This window comes from Furipterus horrens, unplaced genomic scaffold (genome assembly GCF_987537825.1).
Source record: "Furipterus horrens unplaced genomic scaffold, mFurHor1.1.pri manual_scaffold_11, whole genome shotgun sequence".
NCBI lineage: Eukaryota > Metazoa > Chordata > Mammalia > Chiroptera > Furipteridae > Furipterus > Furipterus horrens.
In genome coordinates, this window is record NW_028327181.1 from 80534400 (window position 1) to 80547567 (window position 13168).

Genomic DNA, 13168 nt, shown 5'->3' on the forward strand with positions numbered 1-13168 from the left:
CATTAGCTCTGGTCTTTCACCAGCTCACCTTCCCCTCAGCTCTTAGAGGCAACATCCAGGAACCAGGGTTTGGCTTTTTATTGACACAAACACAAAAGGCAGCTTCGGTAATGGGGTGGGGTACACAAAAGCAGAAGTCGCGCTTCACACCATTTAGGCCTCATTTAAACAATGAAGAGGCTGAGCCCTCCCCACCGCCTCCCATTGGCAATGGCTGGGGCAGTAACCCTTCTTAATTCCAGCTTAGAGAGCAGAGGAAGTTACACCCCTACCCCAGGAAGTCCCCACTTTGGTTCCAGCGGCCCAGGTCCTAACCCCCCACATTTTTACTCCCCTGCACCATCTCCCCACCCATGTAAACAAAGTTTGGGGCTGAGTTTGGAAAGGTACCTCCCGCTCTGAAAAGGCAGGGGGCAGGGAGCCTCCCATGACTATATGGGGATGTGCTTTAATTTTTACTTTGGTCCCATTATAAGAAATAGCATTGCCTCCCAGAGCTCTGGCTGGTAAATGCCACACTTATCTGCAAGGCTGAGAAAACTTTCCCACCTCTTTCTCCTCAACTACTGATAGAGAAATGACACCCTCAGAGAGAGAGACAACATGGCACAGAACCCAGGAGGTTAAGGGCTGCCTCCCTCCCTGTCCCCACCCCCAACCCTGGCACACACACAGATTTTTGGCAGTGTTGTGGGACTGGGGAGCAACAAAACCAGCTCCACCAGAACAAGGAAGGCACTGGGGACTTTAGGGGTAGAGAAGGAGGTACAAGACAGGAACCCCCCCACACACACACACACACATACACAAGCACAGGTTTTCCAATGCTAAGGCACTGAGAACAAATCCAGAGAACTCAGTGAAGGCAGGGGGCTCTGCGTCTCTCCCAGAGTCTTTACCTAGGAGAGCAGGTGTGATTCCTGCCCTTGTTGTAAGAGGCAACGCTGGTTAAGAGTGGCAGAAAATCTGGAGGTGGAAGAAGCCCAACTGTGCTTAAGAAGTTGGGGACAAGAGGACGAGGCTATGCAGTGAGGTGAGGGGCTTCACAGGTGGGCGCTAGTCAGCCTGGGGCTGAAAGGACAGTAGGGCAAAACAGGGACATGCTGGACTCACACAGATTGGCCCCATTTCCTGAGCCGACATTTCAATTCTTTGGGGAGGTAGTGGGGCAGGGGCAGGAGGGGAGATGAGGCAGAGGCGGAAGCACGTAGAACAGAACGGGAAGGGATTGGCTAGCCTTGGCACAAAAGCAGCACAGCAGGCCCAGGGAAAGGGTGGGGGCAGGAAGCAGCCGGTCTCCTTCTGACCCTCCCTGTCCCCTTGGAAGGGCCCAGACATCCAAGTGGTCGCTTCCCAACCTCTTCAGAGGGCAGGAAGGAGGGAGGGGGCATCCCTAGCTAAAGAGAAAGAACAGAGCAGGGGAGAAGTCATCACCACGGAGACCTCTGAGAGAGAGAGAGCAGAGCATTATGATAAAGGATGAAATGCAGAGGGTCTGGCGGTCAACGTAACACAGCTTCCGAGCTTCCCTCTTCCTGGGTACCAAGAGCCTCCCTGCCCCGCCCTAGTTCTCCTTCTCCGGCCCAGGTACCAGGATGACTTTGCCCACGTTCTTCTTCTCCTGCATCTGCTTCATGGCATCCGCCACCTAAAAAAGAAGACAAGACTCTGCTCCCAGTGCCATCCAGCCCCTCCAGAGAGCCAGCCTAAAGGAGAAGGCTCTCCTCCTCCCAGAATCCAACCCCTGGGACCTCAGCCTTCCAGAGTCCTGCCCAGGCCCTCTCAGCAGAACCACCCCACTCACCTTTTCAAAGGGCCACACGGAGTCAATGTGGGGTTTGATGTGGCCCTGATTGTACAGAGCCAGGAGGCGGGCCACCACAGCACCGACCAGCTCCACCTCGCCGTCCAGGTAGCCCAGGTGGAAGCCACACACAGCTCGGTTGGCCTGCAGCAGCTGCAGAGCTGTCACGCTGAACTGATTCCACCATGTGCGTGCCAGGGCCATCAGGTTCCGCTTGGGGCCTGTCAGCAGGTTGGCCATCCCTAAGAGATAAGGAGACACAGCCTGTGAATCCAGGTGCCAGGCACATCCCTGCGTGTCTGGATCCATGTTCATTTGCCCCCTCTGGGCCCCTTACAATGATCCATACCAGTGCCTGGGAGTGCCAGGATAATCCCTCACCTGCAGGCTACCAGGCCCAAAAAGACTCCAGCTAACTCAAAAATGGTCCTAATCTTTATTTATTTTCATGTATGTGAAATAGTTATTTTAAATTTCATTTTGCAATTACAGTTCACATTCAATATTATTTTGTATTAGTTTCAGATGTATGAAAAAATTTTTTAAATGGAAATGCAGCTTGCCCAAGAAGCCTAGGAGAGTAGGACAGAGGAAGGCAGACTGGCTGATTCTGCATCAGGAATAATCTCTAAACAAGAGCCCAGAAAGAACAAAATTTACTATGACCGGCATGAAAGGTTGTGAAAGAAAATGACAGTAGCTGCACCCAAGAGGCAGCAATATGAATGCAACACCAGGCTGCCCCTTTTTCATTCAAAAGCCCCGTGCCCCTCTATCCCACCCTGCTTCCCCTAACTCTCCCTCTCCAGCCCTGCCCACTAACTCACCATAAGTGATCAATTTGCCCGTGGGTTTGAGGAGGTTATAGCCCTTAGCAGTATCTGATCCACCCAGAGGGTCCATGACAATGTCCACGCCTGTCACAGAATAAAGGACCCAGGAACACCATTAGAATCCATCAGTCCGGAACTCCCCTTTCTGTCCCATGCCATCCCCTACCCTGACCCCACCTTTGGGGGAGATCTTTTTGATCTCATCCATGTAGTCAGTCGTGTGGTAGTCAATAGGGTGTGTGACCCCATTCTCCTTCAGCACCTCATGCTTGCTGGCCGAGGCCGTTCCAAACACCGTCACATTGTCCACCGTACGGCACAGCTGCAAGGCAGCCATACCTACACCCCCTGCAACAAGACACTTTCATAAGGAGGGGATACAGAATCACCCAGCTACCACTCTCCATTCTCACCTCTCAAGAACTGAGCCCATCACCCACATTTTGCCTGGGCTCATTTGGAGACTTTCTGCCTTCATCTTATGTCCAATTTCTATGACTGAGAATTGGGGGAAGGGTGGTTGACTAGGACGGGGTGCTGAGTGAGGGCATGTTGCTATGGATTGCACACCAGGCTGGACCTGGTGCCTGAATGTTGCCACGGCAACAATACTGCAGGGGCCTAGGCGCCATAGGCCAAGGCAGCCAGTGTTACCATGACAACAGTCCAGACATGCCGCAGAGAAGGGGCCTCTAAGGAAATAAGGGTAGGGTAAGGAGCAGCGATAGAGGGAAGGGGCCTGTTACCTGCAGCCATGTGTACCAAGACGCTGTGGCCAGGTCGTAGGTTGCCAAAATCAAAGAGGACCATGTATGCTGTGACGTAATTGACGAGCAAGGCAGCAGCTTCCTCAAAGGTCATGGCCTCAGGCATCAAGAAGGTCTGGGCAGAAGGAACTGTCACCTCCTCTTGCCACATGCCTGACCGAATCAACACCATTACCCGGTCCCCTACCTTGAAGAATTGAAGGAGAGCATGATTTATCACTCATTCATTCACCCATTGGCAATTTATGACCTTCTGTTATGTACAAGGCCCTCTTCCTGGTAATGAAGTAGCAGCAGAAGCAGCAGTAGTAGTTATGATCATAATAATTATTATAATATATCATCAAAAACAATTACAACGTACCTTTATTGAGTGCTTACCAAAGTCCAGGCCCTATTGTACTTTATATATAAACATTTAACTAATCCTTACACCAGCTCATTGAGGTAGATACTATCTTTATCTCCATTTTACAGATCTTTAGACTTCACTATTGTGTAAGGTCCCTGATGTAAGAAGCTTACAGTTAAGGGCAATATGAAGTATTATTAAAGAGATCAAACTACTTCTATTTAAAAAAACAAAAAACAAACAGGTTCCACTGTTTACTGATGATGTGACTTTGGGCAAATAAAAAATTACTTAACCTTTTTGAGCCCCAGTGTTCCTATCTGTAAAATAGGGCAAAATGAGAGTTAAATGACAAAAATATCATTTAGTGACTTTTTTTGGCCAGATGTCAGCCACATAGTAGACACTTAGTAAGGTTAGCTAACAATAACAATAACAATAATGACAGTAACAGTAGCTAGGAGGAAGGTCACCAATCCAATAACTGAAGGAAGAGGAGTATGTGGTAAGGGCCACAACACAGCACAGGTAAAGATCTCTGAGGAGTTAGGGCTGGGTGTGGCCACCTCAGGAGAAGTATCTGAGTCAGCACTGGGGGCCCAGAAGATATTTTCACCCAGAGATGGGAGGAGGGGTGATGGACAAGGAGAGCCCACACAATCCCTCCCACCAGGAAAAGGTATTTTTCTCACTCTTAGCCACCTGCAGGACAGCCTGCTTTCAGGAAGGAAAGGGAGCAAAGAAAACAGAACCCTTCTCTGGGTATTCTCAGGGGACAGGAAGGCCTCTCCACACTGAAGAGCAGAGAGGGAGGTCTGGGTGCTGTTCTGGGACAACCCAGGTCCATCTCAGTCCCTTCCAGGAATGATGGGAATTCTGTATATTAGTGAGACTTGGGATCTATGGGGAAGGAGGATGGGACTCCCCCACACACCCTTTTTCATGTCATCAAAGCCCCACATTCTATTAACGAGGAGGACTGAGAGCAGTGTGGGCTCTTTCCCTGCAAGCACTGGTCTGAGATGAGGTCTGGGGAATGGAAGCATTCCACCCCAGGACTCAGGACTTAACAGATTCAACAATTACCCAGGAGAAGTGGGAAAAGTACTGTGGTCAGTTTGGGTGGTAGCCAGTCCCAGATCTGGCCCAGAACGACACTCACCACTTACCCTGACTAAATGCCCACCCGTCAGCCCATCGCAGAGCAGGGTCAGCCAGCCCTGATATCAGGAGGCAGGGAGGGTTCTCCCCTCAGAATGCAGCCTCTTACAATCAGATTCTTACACTGGACAGGATATCCTGTATTTACCAAGTGGAAAGTGTGGGGAGGGGAGATTAGGTGGGTGGCCTTCAGCAGTAGCATGAACTATGACTGCCCCCACTAAAAAAAAAAATCCCTCTTAGCAGCTTTTCAAGAGTGGGATTGTTTAGAAGTCAGTGGAAAGGGTGGGGCCATAGCTGAATCCAGGAAGAAGCCCTTTAAGGAGGGGATGTCTGCATGTACAAGAAATCTAAGAATTCCAGCTCTGGAATCTAGGACTGGCAGGTCCAGCAAGAAAAAGGCTGTATCTGAGAGGCCTCTCTGCAGGAGCCTGATTTGTAAATAAACCCCTAAACAAATGATGTGCAAAGGCTCACCCCAGGCCTCTCCAAAAGTTGGTCATTTGGAACTCTCCGGTGTCCAGGGTTGTGGCCAAGATTAATGATAAACGAAAAGGAGAAACAGACCGGCAGAGCTGGGTCAACCTGCTGCCGGTGCCACACCTCCCACCCCAGAGCAAACAGGCATGGCCGGGGGTGTTTTGAGGGTCCTCCACAAGGAAGGCTGAGCCAGGTTCTGCCCGCCAGAACGTCCCCAAGGGCAGCCATGGGGGTCGTGACTCGATGGCTGAGTCACTGGAGGAGATATTGCAATCACGCGAGACAGAGTCCAAAACAAAGGTCCAGAGACCCAAGCTCAACTCCGTCTCTCTACCTCATCCCTGCCACCACCAAAATCAGGCTGGCAGCCTAGGGCCAGTGGACGGGTGGTGGCCGGCTCCCTCTCTTCCACGATGGGAGTGCCTTGTTCTCTTGGCCCTGTTCTGGGAGGGGCCGCCTCACACACCCACAGACCACGGGGCTGCATGTGACTAGGGCTCTGGCCCAGCCACGTGCCCCCGCCCAACTAAGACTACATAGCTCCTCAAGCTCCCTTGAGGAACAAGGCACCAACCGTCATTTAGGGTCACAGACCACAATTACCCGGGGAGTGTTTGGTGGGCAGGGGTACAGGTGTGGTTTTACTGGGGATTTGGGGGGGGGGGTGTAAGGTCAATGAGCGCATGCGCCTGGGCGCCTTATTGTTTCCCCCTCCCGGCACACACACCCACCACCACCACAGCCACTTCTGGGCGGCGGCCACAATTAAAAATGGTTGGGAAGCGGGCGATAACTCTGTCTCCACCCCCTACCCCCAAACATAAATCCAGCTCTCCACTGGCCTCAGAGCCCAGGCTCCTTTCCTACTACGCCTTCCATGGCCGTCTACTCCAGTCCGTGCCACTTTCCCTTGCCCTGCCACACCCCCGGCGCCCGCCCACTCCTGCCGTACTACCCAGTGGCCGGCGCAGCCCTGCTTTAGGCTGGTCCGCTCACCTTGCGGTCGCTGACTCCCTCGCCCACCGCGATCACCACTCCCGCGCCCTCCATGCCTGGGGTAAAGGGCAGCGGCGGCAGCCGGTCGTACAGCCCCTGCCGGGCCATAAGGTCTGCGAAGTTGAGGCCGCAGGCCCGGACGCGCAGTGTCAATTGGCCGGGGCCGGGGGCCGGGGGCGCGGCCGGCCGGCTCTGCAGCTTCACCTTGTCGTAGCCGCCGAAACCAGTGAGCACCAGGCTGCGCAGCGGCGGCTGCGAAGAGGCGGCGGCGGCTCCCTCTGAGGCCGTGGGTGGCTGGGCGTCGCCAGCTGCTTCGGCATTCTGAGGCTGAAAAGAGGCGTCTTCCGCGGCCCCTGCCTCGGCCTTCGCCACAACGGTGGCCACCTCGGCTACCTCCCTCTCCGCGGACATTGCTGGGACTCCCGACTTGCGCGCACAGCTGGACTAAGGGTGCACAGCTGGGGAAGGCGGGGCGCGCGTCAGGGTGAGCCGGGGCTGCGGACTCTGAGCGGTAGGGGCGGGGTGCCGGCCTGGAGGCGGGGCCTCGCGCGCCCCCTTAAAGGGCCAGAGCCACAGTACGGGTGCTGCGGGCGCGTGAGAAGTGTAGATTAGTGTAGACTGCGGACAGACACACGCGAGGGCATTCTTGGGGTCATGCAGATCACGATTTAATTCATTTACTTATTCATAATAAACTTTTTGCTGGTTAAAAACATAGGTTAAGGGGTGATCCCAAAACCTGAGCTGACATCTGATTTGCGGAGCCAGCCACTTGTGGACGGGAACCCAACCAAGTTGTTCCTCAGGCTGACTCTACCCATTTGTGATCTTTTTAGTGTGGTGTAGCAGTGACAAACTTGGATCAGGGAGACAGAGTCGTTAAAACTTTCCGTTTGCTTTTGTTTGTTAAAGCACTGTGCCTTAATTTTCTCTTCTGTAAAATGGTGAAAATGTTGCTTGGTAAAGGATAAAGATAAAATTAAATCGAGTATCCTCGATTTAAAGACATACTTTTAAAAGGAAACAGATGTTATATAAACGCAAAACAGTGACTCGATTATTTTTAGATTCCGGACCAAGTCTGAAACGATTTTTAGAGCTTGTCTCTGGCTCCAGGAGGGTTATGACTCTGGGCAATTTGATCTGCCTCTTCTTCACTCCCCAGCTCCATCTCCCTGTAGTAACCACCAGAGGACGCAGCTCCCCCAAAACTTTTCACCCTGCTCTTGGCTGGAGAAACTCAGTCTTGCCTCCCTGCTAGTCCAGTCCCACAGTTAAATCACCAGAGCCTCGGACTAGGCCATCCGTTGCCATGGGGACGGAAAGCCCTGACGTCGCCACTTCCCTAGTGGGTGTGTTATGGGGGAGTCCAGACCATCCTAACCCCAAGACTCCCCGCCGGGACATGAGTATGGAGGAGGGAGACCGGACCCAAAAGGCTCCCTCCTTCTCCTACCATCTCGCGCCTCCTCCTGTTCGGGAAATGGATGGTTGCCCCCGTGCGTGTCCGCAGTAGCACATCGGCGAGCCCGCTAGAGCAAGCAAAAGGCCCGAGCTGCGGGCGCTTGCTGATCCCACCCTACCCCTCAGAACTTAACCCAAGCTCCGCCCGCCCTACCCCCAAGGAGTCAAATCAGACAAATAGCTCAGCTCAGCCCGCCCCAAACCGGCAGGGGCCCCTTGGATCGCAGCAGAGCACTAAAACCCTTCTCTCCCGCCTTGCTTTCCCTGGGTCTCTCCTTCCCTCCAGCTCCCCTGAGCCCCGCCTCCCGGCTGCGCGGGCGGGAGGCGGGGCCAGGGGCGCGGCCACCGGGCTGGAGGCGGGGCAGAAGGGGGGCCACGGCCCGGGTAGGGGCTCGGCGCGGGCCCGCGAGATGCCGGTGTCGGCGGCCGGAGCGGCTGCAGCTGCAGCGGTGGGGGAGGCAGCAACGGGACCCAGGAAGGGGGCAGCGCGGGGGACCGGCGTGTAGCCGGGACCATGGAGGGGCAGAGTGGCCGCTGCAAGATCGTGGTGGTAGGGGACGCAGAGTGCGGCAAGACGGCGCTGCTGCAGGTGTTCGCCAAGGACGCCTACCCCGGGGTGAGGGACCGGCGTCTTGGGAGGAGGGAGCTGAGGCCGCGGGGTTGGGTGACTGGGGCCTGGGGACGGACAGAAATGGGTGCTGGGGTCAGCAGGTCCTCTGGGCAGAGGACCAGGGGGTGGTGTTGGGGGCTCTGGAAGGACTGCAGAGGATTGGGGTGGGAGGAAGTCGGAATCAGAGTGAGATGAATAGGGTTTAGGGGAAGCAGAGGATCCCAGAGGGGGCCCTAGGGAGATTTCGGGGGTCCAGGGCATCGGAGAGGGGAAGAACTAGAGGCTGGAGGGGCTGGGAGTGGGTCTAGGAGCCTGAGATTCTCTGAGGCCTCCGCTCCCAGGATCTCCCCTTTGCCCAACACCAAACCAACTTGCGTCCAGGGGCTGGGCTGGAGGGGGTGTGGGAATGAGGAGAGCATTTGTCAGGGGTGAGGACTGCAGAATCTCATCTTGACCCATCCGTGCCTGCAGAGTTATGTCCCCACCGTGTTTGAGAACTACACTGCGAGCTTTGAGATAGACAAGCGCCGCATTGAGCTCAACATGTGGGACACTTCAGGTAACCAACTCTTTGGGATCACCCTGATGTCCAAGGCCCCCACCCCAACCCCTTCTTTGGCTGGACCTTTAGGCTTCAGGTCAGTTCAGCCCATATATCTAATTCTAGGAGAAAGGAAAATAAATTTTCTGCTTAGAGCCAGATAAACTGAGGCAGAGCTTGCTGACATACAGAGAAACCATGTCCTAAAAGATAAAAGCCTAGTATCCAATCCCCTCTGCTGGATTCTGCCTACCTGGGAGAGTTGAGAAGGGATGCTGTTTGATTTGGGAACATGTTTTTTAGGAGATTGGGTTGGGTTTAGGAAAGATTTAGAATTTCTTTGCGTGTGGGAACTACTTCTCAAAACTGAACTATAGAAATTTGAGATCAAGTCCCAAGAGGAAGGGAGAGCTCTCTCGCTTGTCCAAAAAGGAGGGTTTTTATTTTTACTCTGGTCCCCTGGAGGTCATTAGAAGATGTCTGTCAAAGCTCAGAAAGCATATGCAAAATTTTGTGAGAATGTTCAGAGATTTCATGAGCTTCTCAGACTCAGAAAAGATTGAATGATTACTTTTAGAGAAACCCCTAGGGAAGTGGAGAGCTGTTTTCTGCTGTCTAACCTCCCCTCTGCCTGTCGCCGCCTTGGAGAAACACAGACCCCTTGATGGGTGTTAATAACTGCTCGTTTCCATTCTCTGCTCCTAGCATTTCTTGGCCCAGATTGCTGAGGGCTCCCATTCCCTTCCAGGCCTTCCACCCATTCAGGACCCTCGTCTGCCCTCTCCCCATGTCTTTTCTCAGGTTCCTCTTACTATGATAACGTCCGGCCCCTGGCATATCCCGACTCAGATGCTGTGCTCATCTGCTTCGACATCAGCCGACCAGAAACACTGGACAGTGTCCTCAAGAAGGTGGGAGCCTGGGGAAGAAGCAAGCTAGGCTGAGGGGGACAAGAAACCATGGTCCTGACACAACATGAGCCATCAGCTGGAGAGTGTGTAAAGCTCTCATCATTCCGACCCCCTTTCCAGGATAGGGCTGGGTAGGGCATCTGGGGGCAGTGGGGGAGAGCAGGGAGAGGTACTCAAGAGATTTCTTAGTCATTCTCCCCATCTCCTTGGGCATGGGAGCCCCAGATGTACAAATTGAGAATGCCTCTCCTAGAGCTCAGGAAAGCCCTGTGGTCTCCTCTCCAGACCCCTGTTTCCATGAGAAAAGCCCATGGTGAAAGGACAGAAGTCAGCTAAAGCAGTCTCAGTTCTCAGGTGGGGGAGGGGAGGGCTGAATGGGTCTGTTCCCAGGAATACATTTGGGAAAGAGGGTGGGAATGGCAAAGCTCCAGACTGGCAGACACTTCATGGCCCGTGAATTAGAAGCAGGGTACAGACCCTACAGCCCCACCCCAGCCCTCTCTTCCCTCTCCTCTCACACCCTATTCCTGCTTTCAGCTCAATCCCCCCATTCCCACCTCCTTGCTCACACAAGACAGTCCTGAGGGGTATTGGTTTCTGCATGCTGTGAGGAAGGGTGGCCTCCTAGTGTGGAGCATGGTTCACCCTGCGCCTCCTTCTACCCCTCCATAACTCTTATTTTCTTTACCCAAATAGTGGCAAGGGGAGACTCAGGAGTTTTGTCCCAATGCCAAGGTTGTGCTGGTTGGCTGTAAACTGGACATGCGGACTGACCTCACCACACTGAGGGAGCTGTCTAAGCAGAGGCTTATTCCTGTTACTCATGAGCAGGTGGGACCCTTGACCTTTGACCTCATCCCAGCCTAGATCTCCCACTTCACGGACCCTCTCAGTCTCTGATTTGAAAAGACACTACTTTGTTCATCCATTCTCCTGGCATCTGACCTCTGACCTCTGACACCCCTCACCCCTACTGAGCTGCAAGCTAGTTCTCATAACTCCCTTCATGTACTCCATCCTTCCAGGGCACTGTGCTGGCCAAGCAGGTTGGGGCTGTGTCCTACGTGGAGTGCTCCTCCCGGTCCTCTGAGCGCAGCGTCAGGGATGTCTTCCATGTGGCCACAGTGGCCTCCCTTGGCCGTGGCCATAGGCAGCTGCGTCGTACTGACTCCCGCCGGGGACTGCAGCGATCTGCTCAGCTGGCAGGACGGCCAGACCTGGGGAACGGGAACGAAGGCGAGATACACAAGGATCGAGCCAAGAGTTGCAACCTCATGTGAGGAGCAGTGGAGGGACAGAGTGTCAGGAGGGGTGGTGAAGGGCACAATTGTTCCCCTGCCTGCACTTGACTTCCTGACTTCCTGACTCTGGCTGGGACTTCAGGGCAGGCAGAGTGAGCAATTCTCCTAGACAAGGGACCAAGAGGCAGAGGGTGCCACCATCCCCCACATCATCAACCCCCTCCTCTCCACGGGAGGTTGAGGGAGCTAGCAGAGCAGCTATCTGCCAGCAGCTGGAACGGAGCAGGGGGTTTGGGGAGCTGGCATCAAGCAGTGACCTTGGTTGAGTCTCAGTATATGAAGGGTGCCTTCCTACCCCACCCCTAAACCCCATATCCTGCTTCTGGTTTTCTTCCCTAAGAATAGTGTCCATTCCATGACTTTCTATTTCTTCGCCTCTCACTTCTACAGCTGTTCTCACTCATCTTAACCTCCAGGCAACCTGTACTAAACTGAAAAGCAAATTGAGAAGCTCCTCCCCCCCATATACCCACCAGTCCTAGCTCCTTCGTCTTCCCCCAACAGTCCCCAAATAAAGCCCATGTCCATGGAAAACAGCTGTGGCTTTAGTTTTGTTGCTTTAAAAACAAACAAAAAAACCAATCTACCAATCTTTAGCAGCAGTAGGGAAAGTTAGACTTCAGGAAGAACTGGCTCACAGAAAAAGCAGAGGAAGCACGGGTTGGATCAGCGGTGTCCCTTTAGGAGCCAGAGGTGGGGAAGTGAGATATTTTGGGAATATTCATCTCACTTAATGACCCAGACATGCTAAAGCCATTAGGGAGTTTTGAAGTAGACTGATGCGCAGTTCATCACTCAGCCCACCTGGGGCCCCTTCTAGTGTGGGAGGGGTCCTGCTGAAGTGGCCCAGGCACTTTGCTCACCATTTCCATACCCCCCCCCCACCTTGGAATCTGCTAGTGCCCTGGGAGCTGTGGGGGTAGGGAGGGCATCAAAAGCCTCCACATCACAGAAGCTGACCCTGGGCCCAGTGAAGTTTCCCAAGGGGACAGAGATTTGATTACGGGATCTCCTCAGAGTGGGGACAGGGGTTTTCACCCTCTTTCCATTCTGAGCTCCTTAATGATTTTGGAGGGAGCATCAGCTGAGTTTAGGGTCACCTCCCCCAAACCCCTAGAGAAGGAAAGCTGGTGGAGGGGCTGGCTGGAGCACTTGTGGTCAGGAAAGACAGTGCGGGTCTGTTTTCTCCGGAGTCTGGTTTCACATTGTCCTGTATTCCCTCCCTGGCTCTGGTCCCACTGGCCTCTTTTCGGTGACATTCTCCCGCAGGAACCATCCCTGGCCCTCCCCTCCCCCAGCCCCAGACAGTTCTTCCAGACACACTCTGGGAGAAAATGCAGACCTTACCGTCCCATCTTCTGGGATCCCCCTTAACTCACAGCCCATCTCCCCATCATTCATTCAGCAGATATGTACTGAGCACCATCTGTGTGCCAGACGCTGACTTGGGAGACTGAAAGAACCAGTCTCTTTGACCTGGGGACCAGTCCATCAGAAATAAGAGGTACCCCAGGTGTGACAGTGCCTTGGCTGAGGGAGCTGCTTACAGCCTCAGGAGCCAGTCTTCTGAGCCAGGTCCTGAGAGTTGAAGAGGAGTTTGCCAGACAGGAAAGGGATAGGAAAGGCACTCAGGACAGAGGGTAGAGCATGTGCAGGCACATGGAGAGGAGGAAGAACATGGCACGGTTGGGGCTGCCGTGGTGGGAAGGGCAGAAGGCAAGGCTGCTCTTGAAGGTCAGTGCAGAGCCCATCAAAGAACCAGGACTTTCTTCTGAGGACGTGAGGACGTACTAGGGATTTCACGCAGAGAATGAAGTGACCAGATTTGGTTTTTGGATAGATGGTTATCTGGATAAGGTGATGGGGGCTGGAGGATTTGGCTCTGAGATATGTCATTTAAAATAGCTTCTCCTGTCCTGGCGGGTGTGGCTCAGTGGACTGAGCATCA

General features: G+C 53.8%; 2 protein-coding genes across 3 annotated transcripts; one reads left to right on the plus strand and one right to left on the minus strand.

Moving 5' to 3' along the window:
- Positions 1-63: 63 nt before the first annotated feature.
- VAT1 (vesicle amine transport 1) lies at positions 64-6920 on the minus strand. 2 transcript variants are annotated; one of them, XM_090292519.1, is made up of 6 exons: positions 6394-6919; positions 3384-3591; positions 2815-2985; positions 2632-2721; positions 1805-2046; positions 64-1648 (listed from the first exon to the last, which is right to left on the minus strand). In XM_090292519.1, exons 1-6 carry the CDS (start codon positions 6802-6804, stop codon positions 1565-1567), a joined length of 1206 nt encoding a protein of 401 aa, XP_090148645.1. In that variant the 5' UTR covers positions 6805-6919; the 3' UTR covers positions 64-1564. The 2 variants fall into 2 exon arrangements, with proteins under 2 accessions (XP_090148645.1, XP_090148646.1); XM_090292520.1 differs by lacking the exon at positions 2632-2721 and having other exon boundaries at positions 6394-6920.
- Positions 6921-8228: 1308 nt separating this feature from the next.
- RND2 (Rho family GTPase 2) lies at positions 8229-11756 on the plus strand. The gene is made up of 5 exons (XM_090292522.1): positions 8229-8473; positions 8939-9026; positions 9810-9919; positions 10616-10750; positions 10945-11756. Exons 1-5 carry the CDS (start codon positions 8372-8374, stop codon positions 11197-11199), a joined length of 690 nt encoding a protein of 229 aa, XP_090148648.1. The 5' UTR covers positions 8229-8371; the 3' UTR covers positions 11200-11756.
- The last annotated feature ends 1412 nt before the right edge of the window (positions 11757-13168 follow it).

Excerpts from the sequence above, each read along its gene's own strand:
- VAT1 (XM_090292519.1), bottom strand. The coding sequence starts at position 6,804 with ATGTCCGCGGAGAGGGAGGTAGCCGAGGTGGCCACCGTTGTGGCGAAG. Across the intron at positions 3,592-6,393 it reads AGGGAGTCAGCGACCGCAAG|GTAGGGGACCGGGTAATGGT; the intron begins GTGAGCGGACCA and ends CAATTCTTCAAG. Across the intron at positions 2,047-2,631 it reads GGGCAAATTGATCACTTATG|GGATGGCCAACCTGCTGACA; the intron begins GTGAGTTAGTGG and ends CTTATCTCTTAG.
- RND2 (XM_090292522.1), top strand. The coding sequence starts at position 8,372 with ATGGAGGGGCAGAGTGGCCGCTGCAAGATCGTGGTGGTAGGGGACGCA. Across the intron at positions 8,474-8,938 it reads CCAAGGACGCCTACCCCGGG|AGTTATGTCCCCACCGTGTT; the intron begins GTGAGGGACCGG and ends CCGTGCCTGCAG. Across the intron at positions 10,751-10,944 it reads TTCCTGTTACTCATGAGCAG|GGCACTGTGCTGGCCAAGCA; the intron begins GTGGGACCCTTG and ends CCATCCTTCCAG.